Source organism: Micrasema longulum, unplaced genomic scaffold (assembly GCF_059751315.1).
Source record: "Micrasema longulum isolate JH-2025_06_02 unplaced genomic scaffold, ASM5975131v1 h1tg000261l, whole genome shotgun sequence".
Classification (NCBI taxonomy): Eukaryota; Metazoa; Arthropoda; class Insecta; order Trichoptera; family Brachycentridae; genus Micrasema; species Micrasema longulum.
The window spans coordinates 2,332,169-2,357,689 of NW_028277465.1; the positions used below are offsets into that span (position 1 = coordinate 2,332,169).

A 25,521-nucleotide genomic window follows, 5' to 3' on the forward strand; every position below is an offset into this window, starting at 1 on the left:
GCCACGTGAAGTGATGAATGTTTTTATTTTTATTTCAATGTTATATTAAAATAATCAGCCGAATAAAACCGCGATTTAAACTGATTAGCTACCCTGATATCACAGTATAAGCGATTTTCTAACCTTGTTTGACGGAGACGTATCTCGAGTTGAGAGCGGCGATGAAGGAAGCCTGAGGAAGCGAGTCTTCGAGGGAGAACAGCTCGTCCTTGGTGACGGTCTGGGAGCGTGTCTTCAGGACTGCCTTGGATCCAATGGGAGAGAGGTAGGCCCCGCTACTGTCACGGAGGGCCAACTGACAAACAAACAGAAATCATTGATTTATTTTACTTATAAAAAAACATACATTACTTTAAAAAATATGTAGATTGCAATTCTAGATATACATCATCCTTCTAGGCAAGTTGGGACCAACAGTTTGCAACTTAGAAGGGATACGTTCAAACTGACTCTTTTTTTCAGGCTGATAAGAAGTTATATAAAAAACTCGACCATATTGGAGAGTTTTATGTTCTTCGACAGCGTCAGCACAGACTGCTTTCACAGACTCTCGGCTTCCTGAACCAAACTGCCTTTGGTCATGCCGATAGGAAGAGCAGTCAAACAGCTGAACAGGATCACTTTGGAGATCAAAATTTTTCACATCAGTGCAATTATGTTTAAGTAGCAAATATTCTTGGTAAAGGAGACTATTATGCCTTTATAATATCAAGCTATTGCATAGGGGTTCCAGTAGCTCAATCACAAATAACTATCAACGTGCTAATAAGCGACGTGATAACAATTTCTCTATTAAATTATAATATCAAATGTCAAAATATTTACGTTTCGCTATGTATAATCTTGCTGCGCCATCACATATTTGAATTTCACCGGTCTAAATATGGAAAATATTCCAAAACTGCTATTTTCATTTATTTATTAATTATTTATCATGCTATTTATTGCATTGAGCCGGCGCGGCGGTTGGCAAAGCAAATCTCAAGAAAAGCAGTCGCCATAGTAATTGTAATTAAATTGTCACTTTTTTGTATTAGACACTCCTTACTAGTTTGCAAATGCAATATATTGTATTATTTTTACAGTAAACGCCGATTTTTCGCCAGTGAACTGTATTTATTTACGAGGAAAACAAAAAACAAACCGACACTAGCGTTGACTTAGAGATTACACAAGCGTTGATTTATTACTGCGACAACTTAAGCATGTTCATTATTGTTCATTGTGATCGCTTAAATGCTTAGCATGTTTTTAAGCACGTCGATAGTTATTTGCAACTGAGCTACTGGGGTGGTATTTTAAACGCAAAAGACCGCATTTTTAACGCATGTTTACAAACTAAATACACGCTAACAGAGCGATCTTTTCGCGCAATATACCGTTCAGAATACCAGCCTTGGCCTGGTATGCTGTCCTAATTTAAAGTTTTAAATTGTTTGTTTTATTTTTAATGTTATTTTAGTAAAAAAAAAAAAAAAATTAAATCATCATAATTTTTCAATTTACACCCAGTGATGTAGAAGTATACACAACACTAGGTACACAAATTGCACCAAATCTCGATCATTTGATACGTGAAGAGAATATGATCTAACGCTTCTGATCTAGTCCAGGGACCATGATAGATTACAATGAAAATCACCTTAAAAAAATGTATCCATGTAGACTCTAAAGGGAATCGAACCTAAAGCATTGAGAATGGTAGGCAAATGCTGTAACCCGTAGACCTCGATGCGGACTTATCTCCACTCGATTTTAAGAATTTTACCTGAGAGTAGCCACTGAGTCAAAAACTCTCGTTCAGGATCCTGATATTTTATTTTTCCATAACATAATATATATACGCGTGTTCTCTAGAATAGGCTTCAAAACTTAAACGATATAAATTACACTTTTATTTTATTGGTTGGTTGGAAAAAAATTCCGTTTCGCAATAAGCCCGCCAATGTACAAATACATAGAACGTACAAGAAGTTAAATAAATACATGTTTAAAAAAAACATTAACATTCAAATCCCACTGTACACATTTGTTCACGAAAAGTGGACTGTAGCAAAAAACGAATTTCATTCAATTTTGTAAAAGGTTGGAAATTTTTGACGACAGGAAAGGAACACGGAAATGGACCTACCTTAGATACGATAAGGATATTATTCAATTTTGAGTACTGGATGATGAAAGTCACTATGAATTATGCAACGATTTGTAATAACTTTTACAACGACGCACGACGAATCTAAGAATTTTTATGCAATCTTTAGTAAAGTTAAAATGTTTCCAGAAATCTAAGGTACCATAAGGACGGGTCAAGGGAAGGATGGGAAAGAAAGGTAATCGGCCAGGAATAATATTGATAAATGCTGTTATATACTAAACACATTCATCATAGTAGTAGTCTCTCCATCTCGACGAAGAGACGGGTAGGTCTCGAAACCGGTAGAAATATGATAGAAAAGTCGGTAAGTGTTTATGTACAATTATTTACAAACATTTTACTGAAGTCATCTGCCCGCACACGGCCTTGCAGCTGAATCTTTCAATTATAATTTGTCGGTTTCTACCTGTCCTGAGTGGTACTCGGCGCTGAAGAGGCAGTCCGCGCCGCACTTCTCCGCCAGCTTGCCGCCGCAGCTGAGGTACTTGTTGTTGCACGTGTGCAGCGCGTACTTGCCGCCCTCGTCCTGGCGGAACTCCAACGTGAACAGCGTGTCCTCGCCCCAGGGCACGTTAGCGTCCACGTGGATCTCGTCCAGGGACTCGGACAGGTGGGCGAAGCGCTTGCGCCCCACGGAGCGAAGGTTAACCTGCAGAAAGATGAAACATATCACAATACTGAACCATTCAAATTGATGAAATATCTGGATGGAAGTTCTTCATAAACTCATTTTAATAAAATAAATAACAATTTCTTGAAAATGTATTCACACAAATACCTTAAACTACTTTTACAAAATACCCCCCCAAATACACAGAGTAAGGTAAAAAGTACTTAAATTACACAGTCTACATACGAGTATCACTAAAACTTATCACCATCTGAATTTGCCAAATTAGTTACCATGTTGAAGTGTCAGGTTGGGAATTTTTTTTGAGAGAATACATTTAGGCATGCAATTATTTTTTTTACAAAAAGTAGAACATAAGATGAGAGGTCTCAAGAATAATTAGTCGAGTTTTGAATATATGGGACTTTACTGCATAACCCATTAATGTGATTGAAATAAACAAATCAGTTTTTTAATAAATTGATTGGTAGATCAGATATTACAAGTTAATATTCAGTGATTCCAGTCTGAGGAGGTCGCGTTAAGAAATGGTTATTCTAGATGGGTTCCATAATTTTTACCGGCATATTACGACAATGATTCGAATATATAGGATTCCGGGTTGGCTTACTTGTGGCCTGGCCGCGAGGTGGACATGCCAGAACTCTGCGTCTCCTGGAACCTTGGCAGTGCAGGTCAGCTTGTCAGAGCTGGAGCCGAGGAAGTATCCCCTGGTGACGTTCTTCAGTGCCCAACGACCAGTTCCGTCCTCGGCAACGCTGGAACAAAACAGTAGGTTAGAAATTGTCAGACAAAAAATACAATTAGATTAAAGGATTATGAAAATTATTGTAAAAATCGAAAAATCTTCTCTACACTTGTTTGTATGAAACTGAGACTAAGGGGCAGTTGCACTAAAAAAAGTTAAGTCAAATAATGTCAAAAGTAAAATTATTGTTGCGTTTTGGTCAAAACGGGTTGCATGAAAAAATTACGGTAAAACAACATTTTGATGAAATCACTTTAAAGTTTTTGCTATGTATCCTGACCCTTTGTTCAATTTGTATCGAATATAAGTAAGCAAAATTGTGTATATACTCATACAATATTTAATTTTACTTAATAATAATAATTCAACTGTTTACTTCCCATGGAAATCAATGGAAAAAATTAGTTAGATGAACTAAAAATTTCAAATATGGTCACGCCGAAAGTGAGGCGACGAATAAATTTAAACAATTTTTTACAAATAATTTCCAAGATCGCTGCCAGAATGAAAAACATGACCATTTTCAATGATATCGATTTACGTAAAGCTATGAATATATTTTATTACCTTGCCTGTAAAACATTCAATTTTTTTATGAACAAAAGTAGACTAAAAATAGAAATAGAAGTTTTGATGAACAAATCGTCGGTAGACTGGTGAAACCATCTAAATGCATTATTGACTATACTGAGAAAAATCGATTTGAATGTTTTACTCAACAACAGTTTTTTCAACATATTTTGGACATGATACATATTTATTAAACCGTCTTAGTCTCTTTACATGAGAACGTTCAGTGCAACGGGAAATTAAATATATATAATGTTTTCCTACGCGCGGTAAAAATTAAAGCATTTAAGTGTAAGAAAGTTTCTCGAAAATGTGTGAAAAATTTAATAAAAATGAGCTACTTTGAACGATGTCACTGGTTCTCCGAAATCAACTAATGGTAGAGTATTGTGATACATTTTCGGTTACCGTGAAGACAACCCACCAATCTGGACCACTCGCCGTAGAGAACTTAAGACGTCACAGGCGGAGTAATTTCAAAATCACAAAACTTTTAAAAAATGTAGCGCTGATAAAAAGATGCATGATTTTTTATTTTTTTAAATTTATCTTAGTTAGATAGTCTATTAACAAATAAATAAAAAAAGCCACTGAACTGCCTCATTGTTTCAATCAAAAAAATATCTAGTAAATGGAATTAATAGCCTTAACAATCAAACATTTTTTTAAATTGTGCGTGTTTGTTTATACACGATAACTTTAAAAGTAAACCTTGAAGAATTCATCAGCTGATTGGATTATCGGTTAATAAAGTTCTAAAAATGGCATATAACAGCATTGATAACTTGTTTTCTGTAACTTTGACATTAAGAGGGTTTTAAGTATACAGACGTGATTACATTTTGATTTCACAGGTCATAAAGTAATGCATCAATGTAACTGTCAGATTGGAGACATAATTATCCAATTAAGAGCAATCGATCATAATCAGATCGTATCAAATAATATTTTTATGATTAAACTGGACGTTGAAAAAGTTGCCATTCGTATATTGATCAGATCAGATATCCATACATCTATTTATTAGACAGGTACGTTAATTTATCTGTCTGAAAATGAAAACGTTATTTGATATGTAAATAGTGCTACTAACAAGAACTAGAGTATCAAGTCCATTAACTCACTTTCACATAATTTCATTTGCATCTAATTCACGACAGTAAACAAGTATTTTGATTTGTAAGTTCAAGGTGAAAACGCGTGTCATACTTTGTATCAAGGTGTAATTACTTCATATTATCGAAACTGGTTTAACATAGAATGCATGTGTGCAAAGAAAATTAATACAACACATATAATGTTTCAACGGCACGAAATGTAGTGAGAGACCCAGGACAATGAAGAACACCAGCCCTACGGAAAATCAAATACAATAAATGTTTAAATCGAATCAAACTCAAGATACGAACTCTTTTTTTCTATGATTTATTTTGTTGCCCTTTAATAATAAGGAATATTTTTCTGTTTTTATAAAATATTTTTTATTTCCTTTTTTAATTACTATAAAAAAAAATACCATATAATCTTTTACAGAATATTTTAATTTTTCTTTCATACATAAGTTACACAAAAATATTAAAACTGTCCATTATTTATTATAGGAGAAAAAAATCATTAACATTTTCTTGTATACCCACGAACAGGCCATGCCTTTGTGGGATTTTTCGTTTACTTTTTTTACTATTAATATGTATTTATGCTTTGATTATGTATAGCTATGTAATTATGCTTTTTTGAATACTCTGTTTTATAACTTATGTTTATTGTAAAAAAAAATAAACAAATAAAAAAAAAGTTCTTATTTATATTTTTTCCAAATATTACAATTTTAGGAGCGATTTTTAACTAGTTTAGAAAACCTCACTATTAGAAAATGGGAATGACGTTGTGGTAAAGCGGGGTTCGAACCTCGGAACTCTAATTTGTGCGTCCGCGACACTATCCACAGGACCACAACCCGGTTCAATTAATTGCATTTTTTTCTAACATTTAATTTCATTGTATTTTTTTTCTGTATAGACAAATATATTTTGTAAGCTAAATAATTGATCTAAATGCTTGATCATGTGTCCAAGTTTCGCTCAAGAAAGTTCGGCAGTAGGTCTTTGGAAAATATTGGCCATTCCGAATATAATAAACTGCACGATGAGCTAAAACACGAAAAATCGACTTAAAACATCCAGAACTGTCGCAAATTAAAAATATTCAATCTTTTTGATAGTGATAGTTATAAATGTAATTTGTATTGATGGTTTAAAGTACTGTGTTTTATGTTTCTTATACAATAATGTTTTCTTACTATTTCGGATGAATTAACTATGTATTGTCACAAAAATGTTTTTTTTTATGTACGGTCCCAAATGAGTTTCTTTAATAACTCCTGGGAGTATAATATGTACTTTTTTATTATATATGTTTTATTAATAATAAGAATAAATATAAAATATAAAAAAAATCTTAGACCTAGAAGTTTATATAAAACGAAGAAAAATATATTTAAAAAAGTGTTTATTATATAAAGGTATAAGCATGTACAGGGTTTACGACCCGTTAATGGCTTGTGATAGTGATGCATTCACAATTCTGATATAATTTTTCCGTCTGTTGATTTTTGTAAAGTTTCTATGTAAAAAAGCTGCAACACTTATTGGTAATAGTTAGATTCATCCTATTTATTTTACCTAGTAAAGTTTGAAAAAATAAATCAATTAATATACTTCTAAGAGCAGTTGGTTTAATAATCAATAATATTTTAATTATATCAAAATGTTTGTTTACAAGTACCTACTGGATTTTATCTCCTAGGAAGTTCATTGAAATTGATTTTCATAAGTAATAATTAAAATAGTCAAGTTAATGTCAATCTCTCGCAGATGCCTCACCGACATCGTGCGAAAAAGACAATTGCGCATCGGACTGATTATGCCAAACTAAAATAGACAAAATCGAGGTTTCCTTGTTCCATTTTCCGCACCCCAAAACTGAAACGATCTTTAAGGGTTTTTGGATAATTCTAATTCTCATAGTAAAAAAATTATAAACAAAAAAAAAACAAAAGATAGAGAAACGCCAATGGCAAATATCTATACTGTGTAAAAAATCACTGCTTTGGTGCCACAATTCAGGGAGAAAATACGGGCATACGTTTGAATTAAGAAAAGTCAGACCGCGTTTCGCCTTAAGTGCTTATGGAGCTATAAGCAAGGTGTTATTCAACATACTGACTTCTTTACTGAATAGAGCGTGATAATATAATATGATAAAATACTTCTAACCCAGTTTTGACAATAAATGACAATTAGCGACGTCTGTCACTAAGGCGACGATTTTCAAAAAATACATACACATACAGTTGAATTGTATTTGATGTAATAATTAGTGAAAATATAACCAGATAACGAGTTACTTCATTTTTCTCAATAAATTAATACACACTATATACAATTTTATTGGTATATTTCAGCAATTATTTTCAGGTGTTCATTTAAGTTTGCTGTACAACGGAAAAATACAGCACATGTCTAAGATTTATATGATTAATTACCTTTTAATTAAACCAAAGTTTAATTAAGACTGAATGCAAATCTTATCAAGAAAAAAAACGTGTTTGAATTAATATTTATTTATGAGTAAAAAAAACATTATTATATTCTAGTTAGTTACTTGCTATTAAATGTATCTCCACTTGTTTAATTACTGTGTCTAATTGTATGTAACCTGGATATCAAATGTATTAACTTGGCAGATTAATTATATTTTTAAATAACCGATTTCATGCATTCATCCAATGACAGATGTTATAATTAAAAGGAAACTTAGCAGGTAAATGAACTAAAGTAACAAGTGTATTACAACACAATCTCACATGAACAATATAAACAAACAAACAAAAAAAAACAACGATCACGCCGTTTTTCCGTAGGGGTAGATGGAGGGTAGAACGGCATATAACTATGTATTTGGATACAGGCCTCGTTGTCTCTACATTCATACATCTCATGCACGCATGCCGATTATTCCGACTTGGAATGTCCAGCTATTATACTGTTATTTCGCTGTCCATTCTCTCTACACGTCCAAACCAACGCACACTCTTTTCTCGAGTCTGTCGATAATGCTAGATTCAGTCTTACACAATGTCAGTCGTTTTGCGGGTTACTTTTGAGTTATACGTGTTTTGGTTGATTTGTGAAATATATAAACCAATGTTAGAAACACGTTTGTTCAGAAACCTGGAAAGTTCTTGATGAAGCCATTAGATAACTAACCTTCCAGCTTAATTCAGCACCATGTCATGTTTCCAAGAAGTTGTTGAAAATTTTCAAAACAATAAGGTGAATCTTCTTGATCCCCTGAAAATGCTAGATTTCTTCAAATGAATTGTAAAGGAGATTGAATCTATCATTTAAGCATGTTGACAAATCTCATATTGAATAACATATAAATATATCAACAATATTTTGAGTTTGTACAATTTTTTGTAGACAAGGACTGGATTCAACTCCATGGGGAGCTGTTTATATTAACATATTACAACAGAGACGAAGAACATTTAAGAGAAGGTAATGTAGAAGTCTAGGCATCTACAGGGCTTATGACCTGTAAATGACTGGTTTAAGTGGCCACTTTACACACTGTGTAACATACTGGACAAACTCAAAATATTGTTAATCATTGAAATATTATAAATAATGTATATTGTTCATATTTAATTTATCTCCAAATATGAACAATTTACATTATTTATAGTATTTTAATGTTTAACAATATTTTGAGTTTGTCCAGTATGTTACACTAAAAATGTATATTGTTCATATTTAATTTATCTCCAAATAAGAACAATATACATTATTTATAGTATTTTAATGTTTAACAATATTTTGAGTTTGTCCAGTATGTTACACTAATAATGTATATTGTTCATATTTAATTTATCTCCAAATATGAACAATATACATTATTTATAGTATTTTAATGATTAACAATATTTTGAATTTGTCCAGTATGTTACACAGTGTGTAAAGTGGCCACTTAAACCAGTCATTTACAGGTCATAAGCCCTGTAGATGCCTAGACTTCTATATTACCTTCTCTTAAATGTTCTTCATCTCTGTTGTAATATGTTAATATAAATATATATAAACTAGTACTGTGTTTATATATTTATCCATTTAAAAACTATACTTAACACAAATCTGCCTGTGTTTACACTAGTTCGCACGATACTGTACTTTTCGGGACAATCGATCTGTGTTCATACATGCTCGCACATACACGTACTAGAAATTGGTAACAAATAAAAATCTCTTTGAAGGTATGCAGATTCGTACATGCTCGTACGTATTAGAAATTGGTAACAAATAAGAATCTCTTTGAAGGTATGCAGAACTTATTACTGGTGCAAATTCCTCCACACAGCAAATTACTGGAAAACAATAAAATATTCCCAAGAAATATGAAGAGCAGTTAAAAAATATTCCCATGGTGAGGATTGAGAAGTTCTATTATTCGATTAATTGTTGATGAAAAAGCATACAAGCATTCAACGCCTTCGACGTTGAATGCCGATCGACGGAGTATCGGTTGCTAACAATGTTTGTTTCATGTTGACTACTTTCATACATTCGAACAAGATCATCGTTGTATGAATTGTATGACACATATCAAAGCGCTTTCCATGCATTTCTAGTGCATATTTAGCTCTTGAAATATACTCATAGTAGTAAATTACATACATCGTATTCCATTCGTATTCCACATAGACCAACAAGACTTAATTTTTTGGTTTACAGTCATCATCATGGTACTAATTTTTCATTGAATTTACCGATTATTCGCATGCATCGACTTGCAAATCGATACTTTATAATTATAATTTTAAATTTATTGTCTTATATTATTTTATTTAAAGATTCTTCTCGTCGCATCGTTTCTTTAAATCCCATAAAATATGTATGTGTATATTTATGTTTTTCCTTTTTAAAAATGATCCTTTTTGAAAATGTTTTTTTAATTTTTTTTATATCTAAGCACGTTTTTCACTCTTCATTTTAATTCTTACCTTTTAATTACTTTTACAAAAAAATTCTTAATTTTTGATATTATTTCCATTTGTAAATACTAACTACAAACTTTTATATAACTTTTTTTACTTTAATTTTAATTTTTAAACAACTTCCATTTATGTTTTTTTCTTTCCCTTTTTGTAGTTTCATTGATTACCTTACATAATACAATTATAATATAATACGGAAACATCACCGGTCCATTAGAGTTAAGTCTGACTGTGTAAAATATAAAATTATGTCCATATTTACTTATCTAAAATGTTCTTCATCTCTGTTGTAGTACGTTAATTTTAAATAAACGTTTTATACTATTTTATCATATGGTATTATGTATATTATTATAATATAATTTTAGACTCTGTCTAGCAAATAATACGCTCTACTTCGCAAAAATATTTTTCAAAGCGTTATCAGTTAATAAAATCACAGTCGTGATTTATAATTTTCTCACATTCTAAAATAAAGAAAGGTAACTCGACTGGAACGATTCCTGTTTATTTATTTTTTATCATTTTCGCAATTCACTTCAATTATTCGGCATTTGCAATTTACATCTAAAAATGGCTGTAATCCGGCTACAATCAAGACTATTTTAACGTAGTTATACAGAAAGCAGCCAGCCATAGAAAAATAAAACTAAATAATAGCAACTCTGTGAAAAGAGTGAATGAACAAATCTCCACAACAGTTGAAATGTTTTTGACCTTAACAAATGATAATCAAGGAATTTCTTAGTTTTTTTTACATTACACACAAGAATTAAATTATGTATTTGACCAGTTTTAATGATTTTTAAAATTCGTTAAGATTTCCTACCGCTTTAGGTGTTTTCTTGAAAATGAGAAATGCCGTTTCTGTGATGGACGCCATATTCAGAACGTGGTTTAAACATTTTTTTGTATGAAAGCGGTTTGGCTGTTTTAAGTAGGACATATAATTTACCTTACTGCACCAGAGATACATCAATATCTCATTTTTACAAAATTGTGGACTGGCTGCTTTTTGCATAACTACGTTCATTTGGCAGTCATAATACCTTTTATTGTAAGTAACGAACCCGCCACTCATCTGAAAATCTATGTGAATTTAATAAAAAAAGATGAACGAACTCTATAGGGTTAGTTTATAAAAGTACCTGCATAATTTATATCGAATTCGTATTTAATCAAATGAAAATAATCAAACTAACTGTGCATGATTGCACTGATTGTACGATAAAGTTTTTATCTTTTTTTTAGTAACCTTGTTTATCTGAACATTTATTATTAATAGGGACGAGGTTGTCAATTTTTTTAAAGTTCGAGATTAGCATTTAGCAAAACTTTACAAATCTGCTTTCCTTCCATACTTACTATTATTATTTGACATATGATTTATTGCTCCTATTTCTTATATTTCTTACTATAGTATTGAGTGAGTTCCTAGAAAACATATGTCAATGAGGAACTTCAGCCCTACGGGAAATTGGATACAAAAAATGTTTTCTTACGCGGGGTGAAAATTAGAGCATTAAATTGTGAAGCAAAGTTTCTTGAAAATGTACAGAAAAAATAATAAAAAATATTTTGATAAAAACGCACTACTTTAAATGACGTCACTGGTTCATGTGAATCAACCTATGATCTGAGAGCTATGGAAGATTTCCGGTCTGCTTGACGCTTCTGGACCAATGGGAAGAACTGAATGAGAATAAGCGGAAATGAACCGCTGGCGTAACACGCGGAGTTATTTCAGAAATACAAAACTTTGAAAAATCGTAGCGCCGATAATACGATATATAAAAATTTAAAAAAAAAAAATTTGACTTAGTTTAACAGTCTATTAACAAATAAAAAAAATTAAAAAAAACCACTGAACTTCCTCATTATCATTTCAAATATGTTTTTATATATATATTGTTTTTCTGTTGATTTCAATGATACTCTTATTTTGTTTTTTTTTTAATACTACTTTATTTTACTATTATTTTGTTGATTTTAATGAAACCATTATTTTGTATATTTGATTATGTGTGATTCTTAATTTGTATAATTTATATTTTAAAAATTATTTCTGATTATCTTTTTTGCATTGTATTCTTTGGAATTTTATTATTTATTACATTTACGTTTTTTTTCTAGATTGTTATTCTATGTTATTATAATTTGAACTAATTAATTTTGCTATGTATTTTTATTGTTATTTATTGTGGCTTATAATAATAATTATTATTATTATGGATAACTTATATAGCGCAATTTTCGTAATATAATACCTCAAGGGCGCGGGCATAGCCTAAAAAGCCTTAATAAGTTCATAAATATTTGAAATAGTGTAATTTTGAATGAATAAATAAATATAAAATTAAAGTTTCCCTTTGCTTTCCCCCCGTGCAAACAGCAAACATTACAATTCATCGCTTAACAGTATAATATAATTTCAGTTAGCACGTGTATTTTATTCTGTTTGGGTGTAAATATCCAGCCATAACCACAAAAAAAACGGATTTTGGGATTTATATTTTACATGCATTCCCGCTCCCGACTCCCCGTCGTACCGCCACGCCAACACATAGAGAGATTTTAGACCAGTGTTCTTCAACGTGTCGCAGGTCGCAGAGAGAGCAGCGCGATGTCATATGGCACCCTCTCGCAATAGTATTTTATGAAAAAATGTACGAATTTCGCAAAATTTCAAAATATTATCAAACAGTTTCATAAACTTTACCGTGATAATCATAACGACATAAAGTTGTACTTATAGCATTTTAACTGGGGTATTCCTGGTACCCCCCTCAAGAACTGACGGATTTTTTTCGCCTTCAGGCTCGAAAATGTTAATCCGCCCATACACAGACCATATAAATATAAATAATCGTACGTAGTCCGTATTCATACATGAATATACTCAATGCAATATTATTTGAAAAATCAACCCCTAAAATAATAAATAAATTAAAGTGCGTGATATACGATACCGGGATATAAAACAAGTAAAATTGGTTTACAAGCTTGTTAATTCCCGACCCCATGAAGAGAAATAAAAAAATCCGATAGACCCATCATTTATTTAAATCAGACGCGATATTTATCTACACAATGTGGGAGCTATCGGCGGGGCGCGATATAAAGACATCAATAAAATGAAAGTGGGCATTTTATAGTCCATTAAAGTAACATGCATATAGGTGTTACACACCTTAAATGGGATGAATTCGTTTAACGAATAAAAATATATTTAAAAAAACGAACGATATCAATTGTTAAAAGCCTTATTATAACTCATCATTTTTTAAATTTTACAGGAGATAAATTAAAAATGAACAATATACATTATTTATAGTATTTTAATGATTACTTACAAACGATTGTAATTATTAATACTGTTGGTTTGTTACAGGGCAAGGTCCCTGTGCCTCGATTATAAACGCTATCTTCATCTGTATATATCGAGACGGTATACTAAACTTCTGTACTATCTGTATCTTACCTCGGTATGTTCTACCTACTTGTCATATCGACATCATATGATCGAAACAAGCCAATGGAATGACCGCAAACAATTATTCCGCGTTCCTTACGTCATTAACATTTAAAATAGTTCTCTTTTTTAAAAAAATAGGATTCTGTAATAAAAAGTGCTCACTTCAAAGCGATTATAAACTCCAATAAATTCCAATTCAATAAAAAATGCTCGCTTGAACATGAATTTTGCATGACTTTTGGAAATCACCTACACGGTACACTTAACCATCGTTTGTATGTAACTACAGATCTGTACCGATCGACTACAAAGCTAGCTCCTATAACGTCTCGATACATACACTCGGAAAGATAGTAAAACAGATGGAAAAAATATAATAACTAAATTATTTTTTTAGAGTGGTAACTTTCTGACGCATATAATCTGTGTCTGATGCCAAGATACTCTTATTTGTTAACAGGAGAGACCTAGCGACATTATTTCCACATCTAGGCGTTAGTTTTTTTTAAGTGATAGTTATGCGGAATTTAATTCGACTTCAAAACTTACTTATTTCTCTCTCATATTTTTAATAGGCTTTTAAGAAAAAAAGTGCCAACCTCAAAACGATTAAAATTTTTAATAAATCATAATTAAAGGAAAAATTGCTCGGTGGAACAAAATTTTTGACACTTTAAATGCGTAGATAAACGTATCGAGGGGTTCTAGACTCGTCGGAATAAAATGATGTACTTACATCAAAATTTGATGGTGGGGGTATCGATACTATACCTTTGTAGTCGGTCGGGAGACTTTTATCTTCAACTATGACGTCATACTGAAGCTATGTCATTTTAGAGCGTAGATATGGGTACCGTGACGTACGCTTCCCCTTGATTCATATCTACCTACCCAAAACTTAAAGGTGGGTTGGTAGTATATCTTTATAATCGCTAGAGGGAATTTATCTTCAACTATACTGTCAAAGTGAAGGTATGACGCCTTTATCTTCCCATCATAATTGAGACGCTGGTCTTTCAAGTATTAACCACTATACGAGCTATCTTTGGTTTATTAGGAAGACCTCGGCGACGGTCCAAAACTATAGTAATGTCTACTCTTGCATAATATTAGCATTCAAAACGTTCTTTGGCGTCATTTGGAGATGGTCTATTGTTCTGTTTTTAACGCGGGTTACGGATGTCATTTATCATGAACGCGGCATAGGATATACGCTAGATTTTTTTTAAATCAGTCATGATGCACTTTATAAAACACAATGGCCTGCCAAATGCAATGATACAACGTCATTGATGCATTTATGCAGAGTCGATTAAATCATTTAAGATTAATGTATATTTTGTGAATAGAAAAATAGGGAAGAAAGGGTGGAGTCAAAATTCTGCACATTCAATATATTTTATTATATAAAGTACTAGCTGACCTGACAGACGTTGTCCTGCCCGAACGTTGGCTTACCTTCAAAAAAGACTTTTTATTGATAAGAAGGTACCTAGGTACTTGTTTGTGATTGAATTCCACTACTCACACACTACTATACACTATGGTTAATATTAAAATATTGAATTTAAGTAGGTAGGTACTTCTTTATGGTTGAATTCCAAAACATAAAATAAATATTTTTTCAAATATGACATTCTTTTTGCAAACGTCAAACTCCAGTCTTCTCACCAACAGAGGGGTGTACTTATGTAGGAATACGATTTTTTTTAATGTATTTAAATATAGGGGAGACCCAGGCAAAGCGAATGTACCGGGCAAAGCGAATGAATTGAATATTTCCGAAAATTACCTTTAGATTGCGCTGATAGTCTTACAATCGGTGTAACGCATCACTACCGACGCCATGACAGTGAATAATTGTCGTTTGACAGGAATGCACACGTCTTGTGATAATAATTCGTTTTTTTAGCATTTTCTTACGATAAACGAAGGTAAGGTATTTGTGATTGTTATTATTTGGGTTTATTTTAGGTGAATATTAGTTTATTTCATCCATTGTTTATTTGTTACCTATCTGAAAAACTAAGTTTAGTTATGAAATACAGCAACCACATTAATTTTACAAAACGTTACTCGATACTGCCTTGGACAAAGCGAATAGGGCAAAGCGGATGGACCATTCGCTTTGCCCGAGTGAATGTATTTTTATTGATTATGTGCAATTGCTTATTAAGTCCTTACTAAAATGTTTTCATTTTTATAGATGGTGTATACATACGAACAAGAGACAAACCAGGCAAGTTGGTATGACTCAACGATGGCTAAATCAAAAAATATTTTGAACAACAACTAAACATGTTTCAAAAGAATCATGCTGGACGCATAGTCAATCAATATGACATGGCAAAACTTTTAGCAACTAGTTTTTTAAAAGGAGCATCTGTACAAAATGCAGTCAGTGGCTTTCAAAAACCAGGAATATGGCTTTACAATCGAAATACATTTAGTGACATTAATTATGCTCCTGCTACAGTGATAGATCGTCCTGTACAAAATGTTGAATCAGAAAATTCTGAAGGCCGCACATCTCCAACTAATCAACCATCGCATTCTGTGCCAATTATAGATAAAGCTTCCTTGTCTCCTGCTGTCTCCTGAAATCACCAGTGAAATTTAAAAAACACCCTTCAAATGCACGCACTCATTATTAACGAAGATTAAGTCACCATTTGATATTAGACCAATGCCCAAAGCAAATTTTAATTAGGAGCAGAGAAAAAGAAAATGCCAAAAGTTGGAAGTTCTTACTTCTACTCCCATAAAAAAATTATGAAGAAAATAAAAGTTGGCCCATCTACCAGCGGACTAAAAGTAAAAGCAAAATCAGATGAAAATAAACATTTTAAATGCCTAATTTCTATGTAAAATTATGTTGAACAACTAACAGGAATCATGCACCTCACATAGTGGATTTGGTTCTTACTTCTGCTACGATTGTGATTCCTAATTCTCTTTGCCCGGAGCCCATGTTCACTTTGCCTTTTTATTAAGAATAATTTTTCATTACTTTACCTTTGTAGATTAATAATTTTGCTAACCTTATACTTTATAAAGTTTTTATTTTATGCAAACTTTGTATTTTTTATTTAATATCTTCCTTAACACACCCGCTTTGCCTTGGCTTCCCCTACATTATTTTAGCATTACCAAAAATCAAGTAAAAATAAATAAATGGGTAGAAATTATAAGGAATTTAAGGAAAGAATTTGATTGAGATCCACAAAAAACAATTATGTTTGTAAACATTCAAAAACAAACTTTTTTTATACACAAAAAAACAACATCTTTCCATTTTTTTGTAAATGCATTCTCCTCGAATGCAATCCTGGTAGATCGATGAATAAAACATTTATACTTCTTAATTCTTTTTTACATATTAGATTGAAGATTTTAATATCTGCGAACACGCACAGCGCAACGATCTATATTTCTCTGAAAACTGCACGTAAATCGGTTAAGCCGTTTAGGAGGAGTTCAGTGACATCACACGTACAGAGAAATCGTATATAAAGATGAACTTTGTGGTCAAATAAAATCAAGCAAGTATTAGGTGTCTACCGATTTTGACACGTGCCCGTTTCTTCATCAGGACACTAAATATACTAACGTGCAACTAGTGAGATGCGTTTTGATGTGATGCCACTCAAACTTCGCGGCTGGTTCGCGACATTTTGACAAAAAAAACAAACCGCATTGATGCCCCGGACTTGACCCCTTGCGAGTTTTTTCTGTTCCCAAAGATGAAGAGGACTATGAAAGACGACGATCCACGACCATAAACGAGATAAAGACCAAATCGCTTAAGGAACTATGCGTTCCAGAGCCCGTTTTCTAATGGGAAGTTTAAAGTTATTAATTTTAAAAACATAGTAAAATTAAATTTTCATTATGAAAAAAATAATATGTTTTATTTTTTTTTCTAAACATGTTCAATTACAGGTTACGGACGAAGATACTTTTAATTTTCATACAGATATACACATTTTCTTACGTAAATATCAATTTTCCTTTATGCCGTCTCGATATTTACAGATGAAGATGGCGTTTGTAATCAAGGCACAGCGATGTTTCAAAAATGCTGGCAAAAGTGTATTATATCCGATGGTAATAACTTTGAAAGGGACTAAGATAATATTGAGTAGTAAATAAAGATTACTCAATATTTCGATAATAAACATAAATTCCATATATTTTTGATCGCGTATAAATGGTTAACCGAGTATTATATCATCTCTCACTTTTTAAGAGAAAACGAAAATTTATGATGCGAAAATAAATTATTTGAATCACTGATGTATGATTTTAGAAAGCAATTTCCGAAAACTTCAAAATATTCCAAGCGAAAATAATTTTTATTGGATTACCTAATTCATAATCGTCAGCTGTCCTCGCTTGGATACTTCCATAATGTGTACCTTTCACAAAAATGTATTTATAAGGGAATTTCCGATACGTTGAGTCACGTTTGATATTTATACGGAAGGCTGCATAATAAAACATCTGTCATCTGCTGCTAGGTACAATAAAGCTATCGGAATGACAAATATAGGTTTTGTTTTAAACATCAGAACTGTAATTGTCCAATTGACTCACCCATTTCCGAGATTCGTCTTGTCCAGTTTTCATAAAAAATTAACTGAGTATGCCATTTAATAGCTTACCGAAGAAGGCATATAAATCTTAAACGAACCCAAAACTAGTATTTTACAGTCAGTAAAAGAAGGGCTAGAAAATATCGTCTAAGTAAGTCCAAAATGTTTGCTTCCCACTTTCAAATATCATATCATAATATTATTTACAGTCATCCTACTATCTATATTGGTTTAACATACTCATTCGTTGTACATAGGAGATTGGTACTACTGACATTATAATAACCAAAAAACCAAAAATTTTATCTGTTTTTTTTTTATTTATTTATTCAACTCGAAAACATACAATTTGAAGGTATTGGACCAATGGGAAAAACTGAATGAGAATACGCGGAAATAAACCTCTGACGTCACACGCGGAGTTATTTCAGAAATACAAAACTTTATAAAATCGTAGCGCGGATTTGATTTTGTTTTTATGAATAAAATGATATATTATGTAACAAAAAATATTACAAACGTAAACAAAAAAAATTAAGTAAATAAATAAATAACTCTCGTGTAGTTGTGATGTCATACTAGTCTACATACGATACAAGACTTGATATATCTCTCTTATTTTTTCAAATGTTTAAATTGCATTTTTCGGAATCTTGAAATGAACAATTTAACACCGGATTTGTAAAGTAAAATTTGTATTACAAAAAATATTTATCCTAATAAATGTGACGCCAATAAAGAAATAAATATGTATATTTATAATTTTTATATAAACTGTACTACTACTACTACTATCATTTTCTTCATTTTTAATATGATTTCCATTTGTAAATACTCACTACAAACTACAAACTTTAAAATATCTTTTTTTCACTTAAATTTTAATTTTTAAACAACTTTCGTTTATGTTTTTCTTTTTCCTTCTCTTTTTTATACTTTCATAATTAACCTTACATATAATTGCTTTATAATATGGAAACTTCACTGGTCCATTAGAATTAAGTCTAATTGTGTAAAATATTAAACTTTGTAACTGTACTGTATGTTTCCTCAATAAAAGAAAATAAAAAAAATAAAAATCCCGTAGAGAAGGGCACTGTTGGCAGAGAGAATGGACCGTCAAACACGTCTATCCGGGCACACATTCCTAGCTTCTTTTACAATCACACATCTTGTCATACACGTCCTTCGGTTAAGCCGGCTTTTGACACGACCAGACTTAAGATTTTGGTTTATCTATCGTCTTCCTTGGTCGTCCTCGTCCCACGTTACCGTTCATTCTCGCCATACATACCAGTTTTACAATTCATTCGTCATCCATTCGTTCTACACGACCAAAAATTTTTAGAGACCCTTTCTCAATCTCATTCATTGTTCCTGGTTCAGTACCATTCATCATTCGTAACCCTGTCATACATTGATTTTCCGCACATTTGTATAAAAAATCGCATTTCAACCGCATATTTACTCTGCTTTACGTTTACTTTGTTTAACCATAACTTTTAACTATGCTTTTATTTTATTATATCTTTTACAGAGATTGGTTAGGGCTGTAAATAAATAAATAAATAAATTTGTTTTTAATTAAAGTTCACTCCTGTCTATTTTTAAAGATCGTACCCATCTCACATTCGGTTCCCATCTCTACAAGAAAAAGACTTGATTTATAAGCTCCATCTGTAATATTTAGTAGTCATCTACAAAATAAATTAGGATATAATTAATTAGTTCATTTTACCTTGATAAAGAAGCTTGTTTACCTTTGAAACCAGTCGGTAGAAAAAATAAATAATAAGTGGTTAAAAACAAAGTTGTTATTCATTATTTTTTGTTTAAAAATCTTCTCTATATCGAGGATATATATTTTGTTTTTAAAATTCTTTTCAATGTACAAAAGACTGCAAATAAAGTACGGGGAGAGCGTTTGTCAAAGCGTTATGTTATTTTATTATGTTAATTATTTGCGAATGTTTTATCAAAGAATACAAATATACATAAAATTCTACAAAAAACATTACCGTTACGCATGGCGAACTGCTTTGGAACAATAAAAGGTATTATTCAGATACCCCTAATTGTATAAAATCCATTAATTTTCGGTTCGCGTTACAGTTTGGGCGTCAGGTGAAATGGAATATGCAAAACGTAATCCCACCCACAATAGAGGACAATCCTCATAAAATCTACCCCTTTTTAGGGTTTTCGAAACAACCCTAGCAATCTGCATTTATAATAAAACTCGTCAATCTGGACATAAATACATCACGGTAATCAATTAACCACAAAAAAGATAAAAGTAAAATATCTCAATAATATACTATTTTTTTATCGTGCCTCTCCACGGGCATGGCAATCATGGCAATTTTCATTTTGTCTGCAGCTGGTCTTAATAAGGATTTGAAGCTACAGCTTGCCCGCCACATACCGCGAACCACATTTGAGGACATAAGTCTCCTTGGCGGTGCCCACATGCATGGAAAAATTGTACGTTGCTCAATCAAGAAGTACATAATATGCACTTCATTGCATTATGGAAAAAAGAGGAACTTATTATTTACTGAATCGGGTTAAATATTGATTGGACATGATCAATTCGCCGAAATGATTACAAAACTTTCTAAGAGCCTTGAATTTTTTTTGGAAGTCACCAGATCTGTATATCCGACTGGACCAATATGGGCAGAATGGTGAATGTTACACAGTGTGTAAAGTGGCCACTTAAACTTGCCAATAACAGGTCATGAGCCCTGTAGATGCCTAGACTTTTATATTACCTTCTCTAAAATGTTCTTCATCTCGGTTATAATATGTTATTGTTACATCAACAACATTTTTAATAAATATCTGGACAACAACGTTAATAATACTGTAGAAATGGACTATGGCCACCACAGTACTACATACTCGTATATATAAATCAATGCTATGTTCCGAAGCAGTATCCTGCAATGGTCTCTTCCGTTAGACAAAATCCAAACTTGGATTTTCTCCTAAAAATGGCTTTCGTTTTGGAAAAATTAATATGTTCATCCAGGACATTGAACACTCGTGGGGCCACAAAAGACAAAAGAAAAATAATACGTGAAGGTATATAAAACAATTTAAAAAAAAGAACCAGCAATTCCCTTGGCGATTGCTGTATCAGCTTCTAGTACTTTGAGCCCATATTAAAATGGCTTTCCAGGAAGCTCAAAAGAGTTATCTTTGATTGTCTATAAAGTAAATTTTTTTTTTTAATGAAAATGTAAATAATTATATAAAAAATCACTATAAAACCACTTTGTTTTTAACCACTTTTTTTTCTAGCGACCGCTTTCAAAGCTACGCAAGCTTCTTTATCAAGGTATACTTAACTAATGAATTCTAATCTATTTTATTTTTTACTCTGATTTTTTAAAAGGAATAACCCGCTTAACGGCTTGTCAGCAGGTAGGAAAGAGAGGATATGGAAGGAGGTAATGAAATATACACTACAACACCCAGAGCAATAAGAAAAAATCTTTTTTAGATTTTTTTTTTTTTGCAACTGGCGGGAATCGAACCCGTGACGCCTGTTTTACAGTTGGTCGTCTAACTAACTGCACCACGCTACCTGTCTATTATATTTCTAAATATTAAATCGATACAGCTTTGAAACTGGTCGGTAGAAAAAAAAGTGTTAAAAACAAAGTTGTTTTATATTTATTTCATTATAATGAATAACCACAAAATTAGTTCGTCAATTATAAATTGTATCAAACTTTAAAGTATCTTTATCGGTAATTTGTAAGTGAACATGTTTTAAATAATAATAAAAAAAGATAAAAATACACATTTTCGTACAGCAAATTTTCTTTTCTTTTATAACCTTGTTAACTTCCCATTGTAATCGGGGACTTGATAAAAAACAAAGTATCTTCTAGTAAATACACAATAGGATGGAACAAAAAAGGTTAAAATAAATAATTTTAACATTTTCACAAGAGGCTGGCTAATTTACGCAAATTGGTTGGCAGTAATAGCAAATTTTGGGTTAAAATTGTAATCTCTCCTTCGTCCAAGGTGTAGAAAATAATCGATGGAAAGGGTCCTTTTGAAATTTGCATGTTTTCAGTGGGGGACATTCTGCTACAGTAGAAAACCGGAAATAGATCGTGAAACCATGTGCGTCGAAAGGGGAGAAATATGTAATTAGCCAGGAGCAAAACTTTAATAAATTAATTATACTGAATATCTCTGGGGATGTGTAGCAGCTTAGTAATTGATAAGTTCTGCTATAATGCATATTTAGAAAAGTACTACTTTTTTTATTATCAACATATATCTAGATAAGAGGTGTATGTAAACTAATTGGTGATCTACAAATAGGTGAATAAAACTGACGTAAGAAGTATAATACATAAAAAGACTTTTCCTAGTAGGCTAAATAATTCCGTATCGAAAAGGATTCAGCTCTTTTGCATCACAAAAATCAAGAGACGGAAGAATTGAAAAAAAAAATCAATCCAGTACTCGTCTACAAAGATTTGGATACATTTACTGGAAATATTTTTTAACTTTGCGATCTTCACAAAACGATAGCACTGTAACTGATTATAGCCACATGCAGCCTAGCTATATCGCTATCACCTCAAGGGGGAGTCATGTACCTGAAAGCTGCACGAAATATAAGACCGGCCAACAGAGGGCGCTGTCGAAATTTTGTAAAACAAAGAATCCAAGATAGATCGCTTTCTTTTCCAAGTCAACAACCTCCCAACAAATACGTGACGTTTTAATATCTAAAGCTCTCAATTACAAATTATTACATTTTTTTTTTTTTTTTTAAATCTTGAAATAGGGCTGGGCCACACATAAAAATATTTTTATATGTGCTCTAATAATAACAATAGACATATATTTCATTTATAAGTTAATAAACATTTATTTCTTAACCTTAGTTGAATTTAGATTCTTTTTCATTTAATAATATTTTTTTATTGCCTTATATGAAACGAAATTTTGTGATTTCGCCGTTTTTTTTTTAAATAGGAGTCTGAATTTGACCTTTTTTCTGGTATTGTAATATATGATATTCTCTAATATATGTTCATATTGGCTTTGATATTTTTTTTTCAGAATTCTGGGGTTTTTTTTAGAATTCATAATATTATTCACAAATTATTTTACAAGTATAATACGTTGGATTACATTCCCAGGAGTTACAACAACTCAATTCAAGACATAAATAATATTAACATTTAAAAAATAACACATATTGAGAACAACAAAGAACAACATATCATCGTATTGTAAAATATTATTTTCTTATATGTGAGTAATTTTAATTCATTAAACATCGAATCGGGTTGTGGTCCCGTGGCTAGTGTCTCGGACTCATGGCTCAAAGGTCCGTGGTTCGAATACCAATCTACCCCAACTTGATTCCCGTTTTCTAATATTCAGTTATTTACAACTCGTTGAAAACGGCCCTCAAAATTTAATATATGGGTAAATTATTAGAACGCAAATATTTATTTCCATTAAAATAAAAATTTACACTTGTGTGTCGGTTTTTTTTTCAAAATAATTCTTAAGCCTTAATTTTGTAATATGGTAAGTTTGTTTACATTTCCTCGGTTTGATAAAAAAAAATATGCCGCTACAGTAGTCAATGTGAGGTTCAATAATTGTGTTGAATATGATTTTGCATGAATCCTTATTAACAAATCTTCTAATTCTTCCCAAGACTGTTTTTTTTTTTGCAATCTTTTCACTATCACTTTAAACGCAGTGAACAATAAATCTCAGTCGCGTATGATTAATAATCATGACCTATGTAATTAAAAATAACTGGAATTAAATAACATCAAATCGGGATAATCTTCCAACGGATTTTATTGCTACAGCACGATATGTTATGCACTTGATTTTATTATTATGGTTCGTTTTCGGCCCCTTACCTTTTTTCCGAATAAAAACTTTTATGTCTAACACCCAGATATTAAAAATATCATATTTTATTCTTATAATCATATAAAAAATTGAACCATTGTGTTTCAAGCAACCATCTTAGCTATTTCTCAAATTTCCATTTTATATTTCTTTGAAATAGTCCATAAAATAAAGTTTCACTGAAGTACCCTCGTTACGAAAATGGTGTTATATGTTATTCACAGTCTACAGTAATAATTTCTAGTAATTATTAGACAAGAATAAAACGTACCCTAGCTTTAGGAAACTTAACGCAAACATCAATAATTAATATTACAGCGCACGCGCACAGGTACTATAGTAAAAAAAAAAGAATTTGAAGTGGGGGAGCAAAATTCGAAGGGTCACCCTCGAATTTCGGGATATACGGAAATAGTCGGTCCCCGGTATATTTTGTATTCTGTATAGGAGGGTAGTGCAAGGGGGTTACCATAACGCAAAGTGGTAAAACATACAAGGGAATGCACTGGACCATAGTACAGGTAAATCTTAGACAGGTGGTAGATGTACGAATAGCAAATCAATCAAAATAACAAATGAGTTATATATATATATATATATATATATATAAAGTACTTTGATTTATTATTACGTTTAATTGAAAGCGGAAACTAGTAAAAAGATTGTGACGGTTAAACAGATATTCTGATGAAATTATAATGACAGCCAAAAAGGTGAATCTGAATCGGATTACTTTTGTGTGGTTTAATTGCCATATAAGTCTGCATAAGATACAAGACTTGATATATCCCTTCTTATTTTTCATTAATAATGAAGTCGTATTTTGCTATAACAGGCATAAATTATATTTGAATTGTTATGTATCATAGAAAACAAATTTTTAAACAGTAAATATATCGCTCATCTTAGACCCTTAAAAGTACTACAGAAAAAAATCATTAAATTATACTTTATAAACCATCCTTGTTCTCAACTACCGAACTGTTCAAAGAATTTAATGTTTTAAGAGTGGAGGATATCTACAGAAAGTGCTGTGTGCTCCAGGTGCATAGGGAGAGCCTCCCATCGGACCGTATTATGGGATGGTTAAGAACAGGATGCCTCGCTCTACAGATAATTAAAACTACCACGGCCAAACATCATTATACTTATATAGGATGGAAGCTTTTCAATAATTTACCACAAAATCTACGTCAAGAAATAAATTACGGAAAATTTAAGGATAAATTAAAGAAAAGCTTTTTGACATAATTAACATTAACTGTATTTTGAAAAAAGAGATGTATGTTTAATATGTGCCTGTGTTTATAAATTTTGTGTTTTTATTTAATATTTTTTATGGTTATATTTTCTCAATTTTTAAAATTGTTTAATTTTTT

General features: G+C 31.6%; 1 protein-coding gene across 1 annotated transcript in view; it reads right to left on the bottom strand.

Moving 5' to 3' along the window:
• The window catches only part of sn (fascin domain-containing protein singed), a gene marked incomplete at its 5' end in the record, with an annotated part of 38,995 nt that extends 35,451 nt beyond the window's left edge, over window positions 1-3,544 (bottom strand). Inside the window, 3 exons of the mRNA XM_088224023.1 lie at window positions 124-295; window positions 2,562-2,804; window positions 3,397-3,544. Coding sequence (XP_088080149.1) covers window positions 124-295; window positions 2,562-2,804; window positions 3,397-3,544 — 563 coding nt within the window. The remainder of the gene's footprint in view (window positions 1-123; window positions 296-2,561; window positions 2,805-3,396) is intronic.
• Between the last annotated feature and the right edge of the window lie 21,977 nt (window positions 3,545-25,521).